We start from the raw sequence: 20,257 nt of genomic DNA on the forward strand, positions 1-20,257 counted from the left end.
CTAAATGAAATATTTATTTGGATTGTCGTATTATGGTTTGAAATGAATTAGAATTAGACTGATATTGCAATGATTTTTTCCTGTTGTGTTGTGAGCTAATTCAGACACATTTATGTGGGAAAGCAGCACACCGCTTCTTCTGAATGATGTCCAACAGATCCATGTGTCTGCATATTGCATTTGCTGCGCCAGCACTCATTGTCTGCTGTCGATGACATAAGAAGGAAGCAGCATTCATGAGAGGCAGGTGTGCCCTTTACCCAGGGGCACACCCAGCAAGCGTTAAGGGAGCCTCATCTTTACACACATACCCCAGGCAAAAACTGTATTGCTCTGAATTAAACTAACTCCCAGGTTTGGGATAGTAAGGATTTATTCCTAAGTAAGTTACTATCTGCCCATTCTGTTTCGCTTAGAAGTATGTTGTAGTAAGTTGCGCTATTCTTCCCCAGTAAATTGTCTCGAGCTGCTGATTAGCGATAAGCTGCAATGTGCTCTGGATAGATTTACATTTGCTTCAGTACAGGAGTTGCCATCCTTTTGAGCCCCTGGGCACATTTGCAGAGAAACTGTTGGGGCTACCACACATACCCCACAACCAAGCACGTGCTGCAGCCTGTTATATTGGCTACAGTAGAATGCTTCTTTCAAGACCAATTCCAGTGGGAGGAAGAGACCCTGTAGATACAAGGGAAACCCTCTGGGGCCACAATGTACCCATGGGCACCATGTTCATGACTCCTACTCTAGTGTTATCAGGGGCCACTGACTAGCAGCAAGTTCAAGTTACCCTGAATATATTCTCAGTTATTAAATGGCAGCAGTTTCCCAGAGTTCAATAACTTCTTGGTTCAGAAGGAAAGGGCTGAAGGAAAATGTACACACAAGGCCACTTGCGGTATATGAAACCAACACAATAGGGCACAAATAGCTCTCAAACACACACAAAAACAGGCATCAAGTCTGTAAACAGATAAATTCCAGCTAAATCTAAAAGCTGACATGTTGAATAGCATGAACAGATGTGAATTGCAGCATGTCTGAAAAAAACAAACCAGTGACTTCTCCATTTACATACATATGCTAATTTTAAAAGTCCCTTTGCTAACCAGCAAGAAACTCAGAAATAAACTTAACTTTCCATCCCAAGAGAAGGAACCAAAAACCATGACATTTAATTAAAAGCAGACTGGGGAACTGCCAAACTTCAATGAAAAAAAAATCAATGCTGAATTAGAAACTCTGCCTACCTGTTGTTCTATGAGAAAACAGTAAGGAAAAAAAAGAGTGCACCTTTCAATACAACCCTATGCATGTCTACTCAAAAGTAAGTCTCAAAGAGTTCAACTGGGGCTTATTCTTAGGTAAGGGGACATAGCATTGCAGCTGTGAACAGAAAAGGATGCCAGCTTAAATTTTAAGGATATCTGACAGGTCTCTAAATATCAGATTCCTTCATGTTGGAGAGTTCTGTGTAACTCAAAAGCCTACCACCCTCTTAAATTGGGCACCAGTGGCTCAATGAGATCTCAAGAATTAACCTCAGTTCAGAAAGAGAGATCCAGGAAAAAGGGAGCCTCTCACAATATTCAACAGTACACTCCCCTTCCCCTCTAGAACATGGCATCCCAGAGCCTCTATAGTCAGCTGTGGATGCATTTCACTTACAGGTATTGTTCCGGATCAGTTTGATGGTGCAGCGCTACAGAGAGTCCAAAGAAACTGTCTGGGGTCTTGCCTTTCTTGAGGACCAAAAATTTAGTGTCCAGGTTGAAAGCAGCACATCGCGGGGCGCAAAGGGAAATCCACACGGTGCATCCTAAAAGGAACACTTTTTGCCTCCAAAGCCGGCTTTTCTGCCTTGTGGTTCTGCAAAGCTGAAATTGACTAGAAGCCATGTCGTGTCTCGTCAATTTCTTTGCGCCGGTTTTGTTGTTGTTTTGAAAATCCCTCCCCAGGAGTCTTGCTGTGTGCTTTCTGTGATGTAGTTTGTGGGTGGCTTGCTCGTTTTGCCGGAGTAAAAAGGTTGCTGTTGCTTTCAGTTCCTGGAGTTTGCCCTCCTCCTTTTTCTCCTTCTTTGTTAATGTTGCAAATCCTTAGCGATTAGATTCCTCACTCGCCCGTTCTTTCCACCCCGCAAAAGATTCGTATGGAGCGGTTCTGTGCCTGGTATCGCAAAAGGGAGGCGCGCACGTTTGGTTACCTCCTCCCCACCTTACACGGACTGTGAGCAGCCGCTTCTGGCTATACTTTTCTTCCGGGGGAAAAAGAAACACAGTCGAAGCCAGCAGGAGTGACAGGCACTGGTTCTTAAAGGGCCCCGGACAGGTTGGACACCTGCCCAGTACACAAACAAGAACATTACAGATAAAAGGCAGGGACTGTTTTTTTTCCCTTAAAAAAAAGCACCCCAAAGGTACAAAGACCCAGGATTACCTGGAAGGCTCAGGCACTCGCTTTCTCTTAGAAGCCCTGCGCCCACCATCACAGGTGTGCTGGGGCTGGCTGCAGTGGATAGGGGAAAACACTCTGCACATGTCCAGGGTTGCTTGTGTTTATTATTAAACTGCATGGGAAAGAATAAGAACAGGTTCTGACACACTTGCCAACTGTCCTGGGTAAATTGTTGGGCTTATCTACAGGAAGCAGAAGTTCACCTGACTCAGAACCAAAAATTGGATCAATGAGATTTACCAGATGTACCTTCCATTTCCTGTAATCAGCCCTGCAAAAGCCTGGCATTTGCTGCTGTGAGGCTTGTTTGTTTTATTATTGCATTGCTATATCCTGCTCTACGCCCAAGAAGCTCAAGTGCTTCTCTCCCACCCCCCACAAGAGAACTCTCATAACAACCCTAAGAGGTAGGTCAGGCTAAAAGGCAGTTACTGGTCCAAGATCATGCAGTGAGTTTTGCAGCAAACCAGGGATTTGTAGCTGTCTTTCCTTAATCTAAATTCAACCTTCTAGCCACCCCACTCCACTTGAGGTTCTGGGACTGATCTCTGGTGAGCAAGCCCTGAGTCAAATAAACTGTACTGAAATTACATACAGTTTAAAGTGAGAGGGTCTCTTTCCTCCCTCAGATTTATAATTTTCAAATTAGAGCAGCAGACATCCACAGCTCAGAACCTGTGGATTTTAAAATCAGTATGTGCTTATTCATATATCTACATTTGGATATCCTTTTTATTCCCAAAAGGGACCCTGAAGCTGCTTTCCATTTGTGATGTTTGTATTTTAAAGTGTGCATCCTTCCTAATTCAAAATTACATAGTTCCAAAACCCCTTGCCTCATTTATCCTTCCATATAACCTATTTATTGAGCATTTGTCCTGATTCGTTTTCACAAAGTTTGCAGGGAGGTCAGACAACATTACACAATGAGCATTCGTTCTGATTTGTTTGTGGGGAGGTTAGGAGACATGGGAGTCAAGCAAATGTTATCCCACACTTTCCGGTGCTTCCCATCACTTTGCTTATTGCAAAAGGTTTGGGTCATTGGGGGGGGTTGTTGTGCAAGAGCTCCAAGTTTCCTTTAATTGCACAACCTGCATTTGCTGGTACATTATTAAATTCCACCCAAAAATAGGAAGTTTGGAAATGCCCATAGAAATCAGTAGAATTGTGAATTTTATATCGAATCCCCTCTCAGTAGAGTTTTTGTAGAAAGGCCCAAAGTGGGCATCTGTTGTGGCAAGGGATGTGCAGGTAACAGCTTACTGTAGCAGATGCATAGAGTGGATGGAAGAGATGCCAGAATTGCTCTTGACACATAAGAACACACCTATTCTTCTGTGAAGCTTTAAATTGATTGCTACTGTGGCATAGTGGTTCAAGTGTTGGACTACAACCTGGGAGACCAGGGTTCGAATCCCCACACAGCCATAAAGCTCACTGGGTGACCTTGGGCCAGTCACTGCCTCTCAGCCTCAGAGGAAGGCAATGGTAAACCACCTCTGAATACCGTTTATTATTTGATTTATATCCCTCCCTTCCCCCCAGCAGGAGCCCAGGGCAGCAAACAATAGTGCTAAAAACACATCAAAAAATCTTAAAAACAGACCTTAAAATACACCTAAAAAAAACAACTTTTAAAACATTTTTTTAAAAAGCTTTAAAAACATCTTTTAAAAAGGGTTAAAAAACATATTAAAAAGCAATTCCAACACAGACACAGACTGGGATAGGTCTCAACTTAAAAGGTTTGTTGTCTTCAACAGGTGCCGAAAAGATAACAGAGATGGCACCTCCCTAATATTAAAGGGAAGGGAATTCCACAGTGTAGGTGCCTCCACACGAAAAGTCCGCTTCCTATGTTGTGCAGAAAGAACCTCCTGATAAGATGGTATCTGCAGGAGGCCCACATCTGCAGAGCGCAGTGATAGACTGGGTATATAAGGGGTAAGACAGTCTTTCAGGTATCCTGGTCCCAAGCTGTATAGGGCTTTGTACACCAAAACTAGAACCTTGAACTTGGCCCGGTAGCAAATGGGCAGCCAATGCAATTCTTTCAGTAGTAGGGTGACATGTTGGCAATACTCTGTCCCAGTGAGCAGTCTCACCGCCGCATTTTGCACCAGCTGCAGCTTCCGTACCAACCTCAAGGGCAGCCCCACATAGAGCGTATTACAGTAATTGAGCCTGGAGGATTACCATGGCTTACCATGAAAACCCTATTCATAGGGTCGCCATAACTTGGGATTGACTTGAAGGCAGTCCATTTCATTTTTCAATAACATCTAATTCCTATTTAGTGTTTTTTAAAAAGTTGAAAAGTAGTATGGGAAATGCAGAAATCTACTGCTTAGATTTGTGAATTCTGAAAAATCCAAATTCTGATATCAGCATGCAACATTTCAGTTTGAAGTGGCCATTGTTAATATCTTCAAAGTTACATTCAGAAAGTGTTCACATCACTATCCATACTTCTTTCATCATTTTCTTTAAATGAACTTCACCTTAAGCATATGGAATATCAAAAGACAGAAATCAAACCTTGTATAGCAAAATTAACAATAAAAATGAAAGAAAAACATTAAAGCAATCACAATACAATAACAACATCCTAAATATACATCAGTTGAACAAAACTACTCAACAATACATTAAAAAGTCTGACGAAACAAAAAAAAATTTTTCAAAAGAGAAGAGGGGCAAGCGTTCAGTAAATATTGGGCCACTGTTAAGAAGGTCCTGTTGAGATCATCCATTGATCTGACCTTATGGGGAGGAGAGTCTTGAAGCATAATTGTTTCCGTAAGGTCTTAATAGTCATCAAGGATCATTTTATTCACAATTGGTTCACCAACAGTGACCTATCTGGAGAATGTAGATCTGGTGGCTTCAGTTAGACATGCACTGGTTCATTACATCCAGACTAGGCCACTCAGAACATTGGCTGCCTTTAACAAAAGTCTGGAAACTTCAGCTGGTGCAAAATTCAGCTGCCAGAATGTTTTTAGGAGCTAGGTGGTTTGATCATAATCACCAATTGTGCATCAATGACCCATTCATTTCTGGTCTTAATTTAAAGTGCTGGTACTAATCCTTAAAGCCCTGAACAGTTTGGGACCAGGCTATTTGAAGGACTGTTTACATTCATATGAAGTTATAAACTTGCCCATGCCTCAAAACTGACCGATTCAGGGCTGACACTACCATTAGGCAGAGTGTGGGTCATGAAAGGGCAGCAAAATGTGTATTTATTATTGTTCTATTTTTACTTCCAGAAAGGGGGAAATGTGCTTGTGGGATCTTCTGCCTCAGGTGCCTAAATAGCATGGTAGCCCTTGTGTGCTATGTTCCTTGATGTGGGAAGGGAGCACCATTGGCTGTTCTGCCTTGGGCACCAACATGTCTTGAGCCATTCCTGCTCAGAGGCCCTGATCTCTGGCTCCCCTCTCAGGTCAATCAGATTGTCAGTCCCAAGACTTTGTCAGTGGTGGCCCCAGACTTGCGGAATTCCTTCCCTGTGAACTCCACTTGGCCCCCTCTCTTATAGCATTTAAAGGGTCCCTAAATATATATATACTAGGGGCTGTGCCCTTTTCACGCTACCAACTCCCCGCCACTCCCATTAACCCCCAGAGCTTCCCCTTCCCACCCCACACAGCTACTAAGCCCACTTTTCCCCTTTCCAACCCCATTCCTGAAGCCACTTCTCTCTTCTATTCTGTAGCCTCACTTTGCACCCATTTTCATCTTCACCCCCATGTCTATGCCTCCCCTCCTTTTGTGCATCTCCCCCTTGCACACAGACACACCCCTGGTAACCTCCTGACTCTTCCTCCTCCCACACATTGCAACTACTAAGCACCCAATCTATTCAGACCTCTCTTGTTGTTTTAAACCACATTTCCCCTGCCAGTGTCCCTCTCTTTTTGCTGCCATACCACAGCCACAACTGTTGTGCAACCTGCCTCCTTTTTGCTCCCCTATCCTGCCCTGACTTCATGCAAATCCAGGGCTGTGATGCAGCACTACAAATTCTCCAATGGAGGCTGCATGATGACATTCTTACGTTTTTTATTATATATATAGGTTTAGAATCTGATGTTGGTTTTATCATATGTTTGTCCAATTGTTTTGTTTTTAACATTTTTATTGTAAGTCTGTGTCTGTGTTAGAATTGCTTTTAGTATGTCTTCTTTAATAATATGTTTTTAACTCTTTTTTTGTTTTTGTTTTTAAAGATGTTTTTAAAGCTTTTTAAAAATGTTTTTAACTTTGTTTTGTTTTAATGTATTTTAACGTCTTTTTATTATGTTTTAAAGAGTTTTTAGCGTTTCTGTTTGGCGCCCTGGGCTCCTGCTGGGAGGAAGGGCGGGATATAAATCAAATAATAAATAAATAAATAAATAAGCTGCCTTGTGAGGGCTTGCCCTGAAAAGCAAGGTAGAAATGTGTTACATAAAAAATAAATATATGCACTTTCCCTCTACACTCTGGCGACCCATGCACTGGTTATGTCCAGAATGGACTACTATAGTGCTTTCTCCCTGGGACTGCCTTTTAAAGACAGTTCAGAAACTCTGATTGGTTCAATCTGTTCTATAGGATGCTGGGAGGAGCCAGGCGGTCAGCACATATCCCATTCATGGGCTTGTCAAATACAAACAGCAAATATTTGAGCAACCAGGGAATATCTGGAGAACAGTCAACATCAAAATTCACACCAGAGAACTTGGGGGGACAAATTGTTTCAGTTTCTAATAGCATCAGTGACAGGGCACAGGACACACGCTAGGGTGGCAAAAAGTGGACTTTCAGCAAAAAAAGGCAAATATCTACATTTTTCTGCTCTTAACCGCAAAACATTCCCAGGAAATTTGCTTGTGTAATATTGCAAGCTCTTCTGATGAGGAATGGAATGCATTAATTGCTGTTGGACATTTTCTGCTTGATAATGTCAGGATTCTAGAGAAAAGATGGATTGGAGGGAGGGAAAAATGTGAAGTCCTGGGATTTAGTGCAGAATCCTTGATGCTCCCATCAGCAGCTGAAGAATCTTGAATAGAGCATCACTCAATATGAGCTTGATTTCTCATCCTAAATCTAATTCTACAAGACAGCCATGCCCTCCCTTCCATGAGAGATAAGAAGTTTTGGATTGCCTCCATTTCCCATCCTGATGCAGGCTGTGTACACATCAAACATTTAAAGCACATAGCTTCCCCCAAAGAATCCCAGCAATTGTAGTCTGTTAAGGATGCTGGGAACTGTGGCCCTTGAGGGATAAATTGCAGTTCCCAGGATACTTTGGGGAAGATAATGTGCTTTAAATGTGCTGTAAATGTATGGTGTGTACACAGCCACAGCCTTTTCTTAGATACCCTCTTGATGTTTGATCTCTAAAAGGAGAAGTGTCCATGCTCAAACCAACTAGGAAACCATCACTTTAAACTAGGGGTGGCTAACCTGTGACCCTTCAGATATTATTGGACTCCCAAATTCCATCAGTCTCAGCCATCATTGCCAATGGTTGGGGATTATGGGAACCAAAACTTTGTCCCTTCATTCCCATGTCTGCAAGAAAGGCAGTCTGTGCATTTCAAGAACTTAAGAAGAGCTCTGCTGGATCAAACCAAAGTCTATCTCATGGGAAGCCAACATGGTAGTGTCCTCCAGATGTTTTTGACTATAGCTCCTATCATCCCTAGCCATTGTTGGCTGGGGTTCACAGGAGTTGGAGTCCAACAATATCTGGAGGGCACCACATTAACTACCCCTGATTTATTACATTTATTATACTCCTCTTTCCTCCAAGTTGTTCAGGGCACCCATGGTTTCCCCCTTCATTTTCTCCTCAGGATACTCCTCTGAGTAGGTTAGGTTAGGGGGGACAGGCTTCAGGCTCCCAAAATCTACTTTGTGTTTTACTAGAACCCTGAGATCCACAACCCGAACCAGGTGCAAAAGTCATAAATGTGGAATTAAAGAACTTTGAGGCCAGGAATTTGTTTTGAGTAGCAGAAATGAGCTCACAGTACTTCCACACAAAAATCCACTCGTAGTTACATCCTCCCATCAACTTTCTTCAACTTTCAGCAGGGTTGGGTGTCATTTTGTTGTCGCCCCTGTTAAACAATTAGAACTCAGTAATCCTTGCCAATCTACTTAAAGCCATCCAGTTATCTACCAGTAGATCCCAATCTACCTTCTGCCCATCCCTGGGCTAAAAGATAGCGTGTGGCCCAGGGTCACCCAATTACAGTGGCAGCTGGTGGCTGCATGTCAATGGGGCAGTGGAATCGGCTCCAGGTTTTAGTCTGAGCTGTCAAGGAGTTGTCCAAGGTGCTTCAACTCCTTGGACAGCTCCTTGAAAGTTCATACTAAACCCCAGAGTGGATTCCACTGCCCCACTGACAAGCAACCACCACTGTCCAATTAGTTTCATAGCTGAGTAGGGATTTGAATTTCCACATTTTAGTCCAATCTTCTAATCTCTTGAAGCACTTTGTTCTTGAGCTTGCTTTTTGCTCCTCCTTTTCATTCCTTTTTCCTTCTGCATCATGTCTTTTTAGCTTGAGAATCCAAGGGTAGCGATTGTCTTGGGAATGATTTTTGTGAGCTGATTTTTTTGGGGGGGGGGATAAAGGGCAGAGTATAAGTGCTTTAAATAAACAAGTAATATTAAAGAAACCACTACACCATCATGGCTCTCAACAATTAACACAACCCTGTTTACTACTCAAAGACTGCAACATCATCATGTACTGTCTCGCATTCGTAAATCAGCCATCACAGATCAAACACAACAGCTAGCTCTTTTCACATCACCTCAAAATACTGTTTGAGGATGTATTCTGTGGCATGGAACTGATGCAATAATAACGCATTATTAATGGTGGATTTATACTGGACTGTCCACCCATCATTCCACTTTGGTCATTCTACAATGCTTGCCCACATCATTACCATGTGGAGGATTCTTGCACTATAGTGCAACAAAAAGAACATTTGTAGTATAAAAAGTTACAGGATTTCTGCAGAAAGCTATGGGATGTGCACCAACTGGAACTGAAACAGTATGTCCAATCCCAAAACTTTTGCAGGTGCAAACTCTATTGAAAGTAGGGATGTGCATAACCAGCCCGATTCCATCATGAGCACAAATCACAATAAAAGGGCGTCAGGAGGGGCCCTAAAGCTTTGCATGGAGTCAGCTCATATATTCAGCAGCCAGCCATCAAGTCTTACGTAATCAAATGCTGTCCCTTCACATGCAAAGAAGCCCAAAGGAATCCTGACCCTGCAGAGCAGAACTGGAGGTGGTCTCGGCTGTACGGGCGTTGTCCCCAGAATTATTAGTGCTGGGTGACTTCAACGTACATGCCGAGACCACTCTCATTGGAGCCCCTCGGGATTTCCTGGAAACCATGGCTTCCTGGGAACTGCACCTTAGTAACATTGGGCCCACCCATGTAGCCGGCCATGCTCTTGACCTTATGTTTGTCCTGGGAGGGGAGGGAAGTGCTCTGAAGTTGGGGGTGGTTTCTTCCACCCCTGTGTCATGGTCAGATCACTATCTGGTAAATATAGACTTCTTGATGCCACACACCCTCCGCAGGGGAAAAGGACCTATTAGAATGGTCCGCCCCAGACGCCTGATGGATCCAGAAGGATTCCTGACTGCGCTTGGGGAATTGGAACCTGCTGAAGGCCGCCCGGTCGATACCCTGGTGATAGAGTGGAATGAGGGAATCACCAGGGCATTGGACCGGGTGGCTCCGAAACGTCCTCTCCCCCTGAACAGAACTCAGCTAGCACCATGGTATACACCACGGTTGCGTAATCTGAGACAGGAGGTGAGACGACTAGAACGCTGGTGGCGGAAATCACGTTCCGAAGATGTCCGGACACAGGTTAGAGCAGCAGTAGCTGCCTATCAAGTGGCAGTGAAGGCAGAAAAGAAGAGGTTCTTTGCTGCCTCCATTGCGTCTGCAGAGTGCTGTCCCAGGAGGTTGTTCCAAGTGGTCCGAAGCCTGGTCGGTCCAGTTGCTCAGGAACCCTTGGAACAGTCAAAAGCCTCCTGTGACAAATTAGCAAAGCACTTTGCTGACAAAATCGAACACTTACGGAACTTGATCCCGTACGCCGTGGATACAGTGAATGAACCAGAGTTGGCCAGTTGCAAGCCGGTTGAATGGGATCAGTTTCGGCCTCTCCCTTCTGAATATGTGGACAAGGTGCTCTCAACTGTGAAGCCTACCACATGTCTAAATGATCCTTGCCCGTCGTGGCTCCTTGTGAGCTGCAAAGAGAAATTGGGCGAGGGGATTAAGGCGGTGGTTAATGCATCCCTGGAGGAGGGTGTAATGCCATTAGCCCTCAAGGAGGCAATTGTAAAGTCCATCTTAAAGAAGCCCTCCTTGGATCCCCAAGTTCTGAACAACTTTCGCCCAATTTCAAATTTACCATTCTTGGGCAAGGTCATTGAGCGAGTGGTGGCTAATCAGCTGTCGACACACTTGGATGAAACGGATTATTTGGATCCATACCAATCGGGTTTCAGGACTGGACATGGAACTGAAACAGCCTTGGTCGCTCTGGTGGATTATATGAGGAGGGCACTAGATAGGGGAGAATTCACCTTTCTTGTCCTCCTCGATCTCTCAGCGGCTTTTGATACTGTTGACCACAGTATCCTTTTACATCGCCTGGAGGGATTGGGAATTGGAGGCACTGTACTGCAGTGGTTCCGTTCCTTTCTCTCCAATAGGCATCAACAGGTAGCACTGGGGGAAGAGGTTTCAGACCCTTGGCCTCTCAATTGTGGTGTGCCACAGGGCTCTATCCTCTCTCCCATGCTATTTAATATCTATATGAAGCCGCTGGGGACAATCATTAGGAGATTTGGGCTGCAGTGTCACCAATATGCGGATGACACTCAGCTCTATCTCTCCTTTAAATCCTCACCAGAGTTGGCTGTGGAGACCATGTCCAAGTGCCTGGAATCCGTGAGTGGATGGATGGGAAGGAACACGTTGAAGCTGAATCCCGATAAGACCGAGGTGCTACTCGTGGGGGACAGAGGAAGGTTGGGAGATATTGACTTGATGTTCGATGGGGTGAGATTGCCCCTAAAGGACCAGGTCCGCAGCCTTGGGGTTGTTCTTGATTCCAAGCTGTCCATGGAGACTCAGATCTCAGCAGTGAGTCGGGCAGCTTGGTATCAATTACACCTCATACGTAGACTGCAACCATACCTTCCTGTTCATCAGCTCCCATTGGTGGTACATGCCCTGGTCACCTCTCGTTTGGATTACTGTAATGCGCTCTACGTGGGGCTACCCTTGAAAACGGTCCGGAAATTACAACTTATACAAAATGCGGCGGCTCGACTACTTACAAACTGTCGACGCCGGGAGCATATCACCCCACTGCTGTTCGACCTGCACTGGCTTCCAGTTGTTTTCCGGGCCCAATTCAAGGTGTTGGTATTAACCTTTAAATCCCTACACGGTCTCGGCCCAGTTTATCTGATGGAGCGCCTCCAACGCCACCAATTATGCCGCCCGACAAGATCAGCCACACAGGGCCTTCTCTCAGTCCCGCCAACTAAAACAGCTAGGTTGGTGGGGACTAGAGAGAGGGCATTCTCAGTGGCGGCCCCCACTCTCTGGAACTCCCTCCCGTATGATCTTCGGCATGCACCATCCCTGAATGTATTCCGCCAGGCCTTGAAGACCTGGCTTTTCAGACAGGCCTTCGGGACTTCCGGGGAGGGTTAATCTCTATGACAAATTGCCTATTACTCTGAACTGTCATTGTTTATAGTTTTTATCATTTGTATTGTATTATTATGATGTATTTTATTGTAACCGAGATGTACGTCGCCTAGAGTGGCCACTGGCCAGATAGGCGACACATAAATTAAATTATTATTATTATTATTATTATTATTATTATTATTATTATTATTATTATTATTATTATTATTATTATTATTAACTCAGCCTCCAATGCCAGATTCTGTACCAACTGTCAGTGCTCAACAGTGTGACGCAACAGAATTTTTGTGCCTCTGAGCACATGCAGAGTGCTTTGCCACATTAAATTACTCTCAGCCAACCTACACATATCTGGGTTGAAGAGCCAGGCTTCCCAGCCACAGGAGGGCTGGCCGTAGGCCAGGAGTGAGGAGCCTCCAATTTGCATGCGGAATGCCACCTTCCAGTTTCCCTATATAGCCCTCATGACTCCCCTTAGGCTATGCCCCCTTTTCTTGGACCATGCCCCTCACTAGTCTGCTCCATGCCCTCCCCGAGTGCTTTTGCCTGGCTGGAACGTGGGCTTGAACTGTGATCATATCTTTTGTTTGGCTGGAGAGATTTCTCTGTGCCTGGCCTTTGTGTGGCTGAAATGTAGCCTACCAAAAGGCAAGAGTCACACCTCTTGCTCTGCCCACTTTTGCCCTGACCCTGCCTACTGTTGGCCCTATCCACCGCTTGAAGGCAGCTCCTGGAAGGTTGCCTATGAGAGGATGTAGACCTCTGGCTGAAAAATGTTCCCTGCTCCATAGCTTCATAGTGCCACATATGAGGACCGACTTCTGCCATGCCATTTGCTCCACATCATTTGAATACCGGGGGTTCGTTTCCATTTGTGGCCCATTTCATGACTTTGACTTGCGATCTACATGTATGATTTATTCCCTGTCATGCTATGATCTGTAACTCTATATTCATCCCATAGAAACTGTATGTGCTATTTCTTTCAGCTGTTGATAGTTGAGTAGATTAGTCCATGACAGGTGTGTCCCATATGCCCCGGGGGGGGGGTTGCCCACCCTTAAATCCATTCCTGCGTGCAAACTTTTAATGGAAAGAAAGCCTTGTGGTTCTCAAATTTTGCAAACGCTTAGCTCAGGCGCATCTAACACCCTTGGAAAAAAGTTTCTTCATGAATAATAAAATAAAGGCAAGCAAACACATTCTGTAGCAAAAGCTGGATCGAGATAACATTACAGCTACAGCATTAATTGCTTTTAGTGGCAAGGAAGACCCAAGCAGGGCTCCTCCAGGTAACTGTAAATGGATTCCAATGCATATTCCCGGCATCAGAAAGCAGGGTGCTGTACACGTTGCCAAAGAGCTTCTCTTTGATACCTTAAAACAATTTTGACCAAGATTTTTTTTGTACAAGATCTGAACAGGGTGGTTTATGACAGATTCTCTTGGAGGTCACTGATTCATAGGGTCGCCATAAGTTGTAGTCGATTTGGAGGCACATAACAACAACATGATCCCCGGTGATACAATGCATCAGATGTCACGTCTGAATTGTGCTGGATAGCCACTTGGGTTGGAGAAAAAACAGGCAAGCAGTGGTTGGGAAAGAAGCAGGCCCTTGCATGCATGAAGTTTAAAGAGATCAGCAGATGAACAAGCCTGATTCTTTTTAAGCTGGAGATGCCAGAAACTGAACCTGGGTCCTTCTGTATGCAGAGCAGGTGCTTTGCCACTGACCTATATTTATTTATTATTTATTTATTTATTGCACTTGTATACCGCCCCATAGCCGAAGCTCTCTGGGCGGTTTACAGCAATTGAAAACATTAAAACAAATATACAATTTAAAACATATATTATAAAAACAATTTAAAACACAATTTTAACATTTAAAACAACATAAAAACAATTTAAAACACATGCTAAAATGCCTGGGAGAAGAGGAAAGTCTTGACCTGGCGCCGAAAAGATAACAGTGTTGGCACCAGGCGCACCTCGTCAATAAGATCGTTCCATAATTTGGGGGCCACCACTGAGAAGGCCCTCTCCCTTGTTGCCACCCTCCGAGCTTCCCTTGGAGTAGGCACCCGAAGGAGAGCCTTTGATCTTGAACGTAGTGTACGGGTGGGTTCGTATTGGGAGAGGCGTTCCACAGTTCAAATGTGGCATGCACATCTCCTGGAGTTTCCAGTTTGAATTGCTGCTGCTGCTGCTGCTGGATTTAGGGGCTTCAAAATCCAACAAGCAGTGTAAAACTATTGAATTTGACAGCTGATCCCTTGATTTTATTGGCTTAGAATTCATCAGCAAGACTGCAGATTCACAGTGCAATCCTAACCATGTCAGACTCAGAAGTAAGTCCCACTGAGCTGAATGGGACTTACTCCCAGGGAAGTTTGGTTAGGGCTGCAGCCTTAGTGAGGGTTTTTACGGTGGATTTCAAGGACAGTGTTTTGCTTGCTTCAAAAAAACACACCAAACCTTTGTTTTGACATTTAAAGTTCAGCTTTGCGTAGAAGCTCTTCCAGTCTACAGCAGCAGAACACTGACAATATCTGTCTAGTCTCAAAGCAAGGCTTATAGGAATATAGGAAACTGCTTATACTGAGTTAAACCACTGACCCATGTAGTTTAGGACCATCTACGCTGACTGGTACTGGTTCTCCAGGATTTCAGACAGGGGTCTCTCTTAGCCCTACCTGGAGATGCTGGGGATTGAATCTGTGACCTTCCGCGTGCAAAGCAGATGCTCTGCCGCTGTGCCATGGCCCTTTCCCTCAGCAGATGAAGCAGTATTTGAGAAAAAGAGTGCTTCTCTTCCTCCTGTGTATGTACGCACAGAATGTCTTTTCTTCATCACTGATGATTCATGAGTACTGACTGTGCCCAGATATATTTGGGGTATGGTTCCATGCAGGCTGTCACCTCTTTTGACAAACTCACTGCTTGCCAAACCGCTGTCTGAGGTGCAGGAACTTGTGGCGCTTCTTTGAACCTGGCTGGCCCGAGCTTGATGAACAGGCTGCACAATTCCTTCAGGGCCAGGCAGGTGCAACAACAGCACATTTTTTTCTTTCTGTTACACTTTGCATCCGCCTCTCCTTCCTTCCCGGCTCTGCGGCCCAGGTTCTGTTTGCATTAGGGCAACCGCAACAGCTATTATAATCTCGGCGATAAGTGTGCTTCCTACCAAAGGCCCACAGAAAATGCCATTGATCTTTGGGCATCTCTCTCCCCCCTCCCCCGCCCCAGACGGCAAGATCCCATTCCTGGAGCATGCCCACAGCTGTTCCTGGCCCCCCCAAGCTGCTGAGAGGATTTCTGAGCATCAGAGCAAATATAAGTCCTCCTTGCCTAACTTTCTGACAATGATCAGCAAAGGTTATTCTCAAAGCCTAGTCCACTCCTTACTAAAGACAGGCAAATCTGTCTGTTTTTGTTTCTCATCTCTTCCCCCTCCCCCATCTTTTCAGTTTATTCTATGCATTTTCATGTGCCTTTCTCCTCTCCTGTTTTTGTACACCATCCTGCTTAACATACACACTTTGGTTTGTTTAAAAGCATTTACATTGTTGCGCACCACCCCAGTCTCTGAGTGGTGAGAGATTTCCAGGGGTCCCTGCGCTCACTGAGGTGTTTGGTGTCCTTGGAAAGAAGGTCGGTGGAGACTGTGGTGTCTTTATGAAATATGGTTTGCTTATTTACCCACATTCCAACCTGAGTACAAGATGGAGGGGTTCAAAGCATAGGCAGTCCAATAGATCTTTCTTTTCCATCAGGCTTACAGGAGACACCCTGAAGCCATGGTGCAGACAGCCAGCCTCTCTGCCTGTCTCCAGCTCCCAGCCTTTCCTCAGACTCAACTCAAAAACACAAACCTCTTTTTGGCTGCAGAACTGGGGGGGGGCTCTCCTGAAGAGTTTAAATAACAGTGGGATCTCCTTGGCTCATTCACCAGTTAATGGACACTTGATAGGCCCGTTAACTCATTTGGCCACTCTATCAGACTAACAAAGGGAGATCTGGCCAGCAGAGCAGATTTCTCACCTCCAGGTGCAGGTTCCCAAATCAGAGGCTAGAAGGGGACACATAGAAATCATCCATCTCAACCCCAAACCCTTAACAATATATTGCTTAATATTCCAAAAATCTCTAAGCAGTTTCCAAGAGATCTCTAATTTTCTTTGCAAGCAATTCTCCCTAATATAATGCATTTTGTACATTTTCCCCACTAGTATAAACATGTTTCTGCACATGTTCCCCAATCTACACTTTTTGTACACACTTTCTGGTTGGAGAGTAGCATTGCAATATTCTGAGAAGTTCAAATTTTGAAGGACATCTGTGTTTCAGGTCACTGTTTGGTTCAGGAAGTATGAATTAGGTACGTTTGCATTAAAATGCAAACCACGCTAATTCTCTCCTAACAGTTCTTTAATCAGTGGACATCCATGGAAATAAAAACCCTTTCCACTGCTAGATACTATCATTTTCAATTATTTATTTCTAAAAATATCATCAGTGTGGATCAGGGTGTCCAGATGCAAAATAGGTTCTGGCTCCTGCAGATTTAATAGCTAGTTTAGAAGAGAGGACTTCAGCAGCTATTTGAGGTGCAGGAGCCCTGCCATTCATTTATTTTCTGGCCACCCAAATTTGAATGCCAGTCCCTGAAGTAGAAGATCTCTCCAATCTCAGAGATGGACTGGCTGTTGTTACACTCCAAGATCTCTGCACAGTCTCCAAAACACTGTCTCTTTCAGTATTGCTTGACATTTTGCAAGGCTCTAGGATCAAAAAGCACACTCTGACGGTAAAGCCAAGTGAGCCCTGGTTCAAATTAACCCCCATTTTAAGCTGGTGTCACTTTACCAGTTTGTTAGGTCTTTCATTTATAATTTTGTCAATTAAAAAAAAACTCATTACAAATTTCCCCTTCCAACCATGCATTTATCCACTTGTGACTTGATTGTGAAGATAGGGCTGTCTAAAATCTGTATTAGGTGATTTTTTGTTATTATTTTTACAGAGAATTGCTTCCTTAAAGGAGAGTCTCAGAAAATCTCACCCACGTGAACAAGCTTATATCAGACTTTTGCATTAACCCTTTAATGCTCATTCCCAACCAGGGTGGCCATGTGCCCTACTTTACAGAAGATAGTTCTCTAATTGAAATGCTGACCAGTTCAAGTCTGAAGAACCCTAGCAAGGGAGAGCAGGAGGATCTCTGAAGTTGCCCATTAGGGTTGCCAGGTCCATGGCCTGAGACTGATCCTGTATCTTTAGGAGAAGAGAAAGTCAGCCAAGCGCAGGTGTTCTTGCAACTCTGTCATGGGAAAAACCACAAGGTGGAATTCTCCTTTCCCCCTGCACAACTTTTAAAGATGCAGAAGACCTCTTGGAGGCCAGGCTTGGCAACCTCCTCTCCTCCTACCACATGCCTCCTAACTCTGTTCTGGTGGTTCCCCAACCCTTTAGAGCAGATTTGGGCATGGCACGGGGCACACATGGGGGGAAGGAGGTGGGGAGTCTTCTTACAGTTGAGGTAATTTTTACTTTTATACACACTTTCATGTAGCTGAATATTGCCCATTTAGATTGCAGGTGGTTGTGAAAGAGACCAGATTTGTTTGTTTGTTGGCTTATGTCATATGGCCACAGAGGTGGGGGAACTGAATCTGGCTAGGAGGCTAGATCTCCACCACCTGTCACAGGCCAAGGTGGGTGGAGTCAACCACCTGGTGACACAATGACATCAGGTGACCTTTTTTGCTCTCATGGGTTAGGAGTAGGGCAGGTAGGTGTGGCTTGGCTAAAATGGCCTTGAAGGCCAAATGGGGAGGCCTGGTGGGCTTGAGGTGCTAGTTCAACTCCACATTTTTAAATGTTTAAACCTTTCAAAAGTGTGCTCTCCACACCTAACCGGGAGAGCCAAGACTCCAGCATGAATGTTATCTAGCGACTTGCTACGGCAACGCCATGTTTTATGCCTCGCTTTCTCAAACCTCAGAAATGAAGCCTGAAGGAGCCTGCCTTGAGCTCCTTGGTTGCTGCAGAGGACAGGAAGCAACAACAACAGTATCTTAGGAATTTTGCAGCAACAAATATAGTGCAGCCCAACCCAGTCCAAACTGGAGGAGGCTGAGCACATTTCCATCAAATACTACCGGCAGAGCCCTTGAGGGCGGCAAGCAGCTTCCTTATCTCTGATTAGCTCTCTAAATATTTGCCTGGCTCAGTGGGTGTGTAAGGGTAAAATGCCTGGACCAGACTTTTGCAGGCGTTCAGAGTACTTTCAAAAGGAACTGGGAGGTAAAAAGAAAAGAAATGAAGTGGACCAAAAAAAATCAAATTAAGAAATCTCTTCACCTGGGACTAGCATGCAGCCATAGCTCAGAGGTAGAGTGCTTGCAGGGTTGGTTTAAGAGGGTGGCGTGGTGAAGAACCTGTTGATGGGTTTTGAAGGGCCCACTCCCAAGCGTATGTCCACTGTGTAGAGTCCGTGGGATCTTTTTCAGCCTGAGGGCCATATTCCCTTCTTGGCAACCTTCCAGGGGTCACATACCAGTGATGGATGGGGCCAGAAGCAAAAGTGGCACAGCAACATTTTTACCTTTGTACACTAGGCCGGTTTCTACATACCCTCACACATTCAAGGACACATTCTAGTCTTGCAAAAACACTCCAGGAGGGTACACAGCCAGGCAGGTAAGGGTGTAGCTGGGCAGAGTATGTGGTGTGGGGAGAGTCCTGAGGGTCAGATAGAGAGGCTGGCAGGCCTGCATTCAGCCTGGAGTTCCCCATTTCTAGGGGAGATGGTCCCAAGTTCAATCCCCAGCATCTTCAGTTGGGGGTCGGGCTAGTATAGATCCTCTTGAGATCCCAGAGAATCCTCACTAAGTCAGAGCAGATACAAGAGGGAGGGGGGGAGAGGGGGAGGGAGAGATTGTTTGTTTTGACCCTTTTACTCCCCAGTAGGTGGGCAGGGAAGCCACAACTCCTAGCCTAATTTCACTGAAGGTGAAACATCACTTCCCTTTCCCCTTTAACTGGGGAACCTTTTTAAAGGTGGGACCTTTAAAAAACAAAACAAAACTAGAACCACCAAGCAGAGCCAGATGGAAAATAGTGGCTCAGGGGTACGGGTAGGGGTAGGAGTAGGGGTGGGGGGTGGGAAGGCAGACATATGCACATATGCTGAGAATTAAGGATGGCGAGATGATGCTAAGCCCAGGACAAAGATCCATTCCTGCTTTTCTTCCACTCTTTCAGCAGTCTATTTCAGGGGGCAGGGGACCCTTTTAATGTTGCTTAATTAATTAGTTAGTTAATTAATTTTTTTTATATAGCCACCCCTCAGTAAATATTCCCTGGGCAGCTTACAAACAAAGCAATACTTAAAATGCAATATGTAAAACTAAAAGACAGCAAAAAAAAAAAAACCACCCTTGCTTACAACAAAGGGTGCTTCCAGGTGGATGTTTATTCATGCAAGGTTTTTGCAGTGGCCACAACCAGTTGTTGCCATCAAAATGCCAGCCCCCCCCTTTTAACATTTCCAAAGAACCCTGTTGCCAATGACTCACCTGGAATATCTCAATGATCCATTTGCAATGTTAAGCCCCTATCTGAAAGCATCCAAAGACAGCATCAAACTGTTTAGAGCCTGGATTTAAAACACAATCAAACTAGGGTTGCCAGGTTCATGGCCTGAGACTGATCCTGTATCTTTAGGAAAAGAGAAAGTCAGCCAAGTGCAAGTGTTCTTGCAACTCTGTAATGAGAAAAACCACAAGGTGGAATTCTCCTTTCCCCCTGCACAACCTTTAAAGCTACAGAAGACCTCTTGGTTGCCAGTCATTTTTTTCTGGATGAGTTGTTTCTTTGCTTTGTAAAGGCTAATCTAGGCATGTGTTCTCCAGCTTGCTGGCAAAGGAGCATATTCACTAAGCAGCTTGCAAGATTTTGGTTTTGCACTGTTTAGCAGCCCAGGTTTAGAAAAGATCCTTCACTGATGCTCAAAG

General features: G+C 44.7%; 1 protein-coding gene across 3 annotated transcripts in view; it reads right to left on the reverse strand.

Annotated features, from left to right (window-relative positions):
* The window catches only part of ITGA3 (integrin subunit alpha 3), a 123,535-nt gene extending 103,654 nt beyond the window's left edge, over positions 1 to 19,881 (reverse strand). Inside the window, exons 1-3 of one of the 3 annotated variants that reach the window (XM_061588972.1) lie at positions 19,820 to 19,881; positions 2,437 to 2,566; positions 1,669 to 2,337 (exon numbers count right to left, since the gene is read on the reverse strand). In XM_061588972.1, the coding sequence (XP_061444956.1) occupies positions 1,669 to 1,898 (230 nt within the window). In that variant the 5' untranslated portion in view covers positions 1,899 to 2,337; positions 2,437 to 2,566; positions 19,820 to 19,881. Of the gene's footprint in view, positions 1 to 1,668; positions 2,338 to 2,436; positions 2,567 to 5,219; positions 5,240 to 19,819 lie in introns of those variants that run through there. The other 2 variants (XM_061588973.1, XM_061588974.1) reach the window with 2 other exon arrangements.
* Between the last annotated feature and the right edge of the window lie 376 nt (positions 19,882 to 20,257).

Source organism: Rhineura floridana, chromosome 11, assembly GCF_030035675.1.
Source record: "Rhineura floridana isolate rRhiFlo1 chromosome 11, rRhiFlo1.hap2, whole genome shotgun sequence".
Lineage (NCBI taxonomy): Eukaryota > Metazoa > Chordata > Lepidosauria > Squamata > Rhineuridae > Rhineura > Rhineura floridana.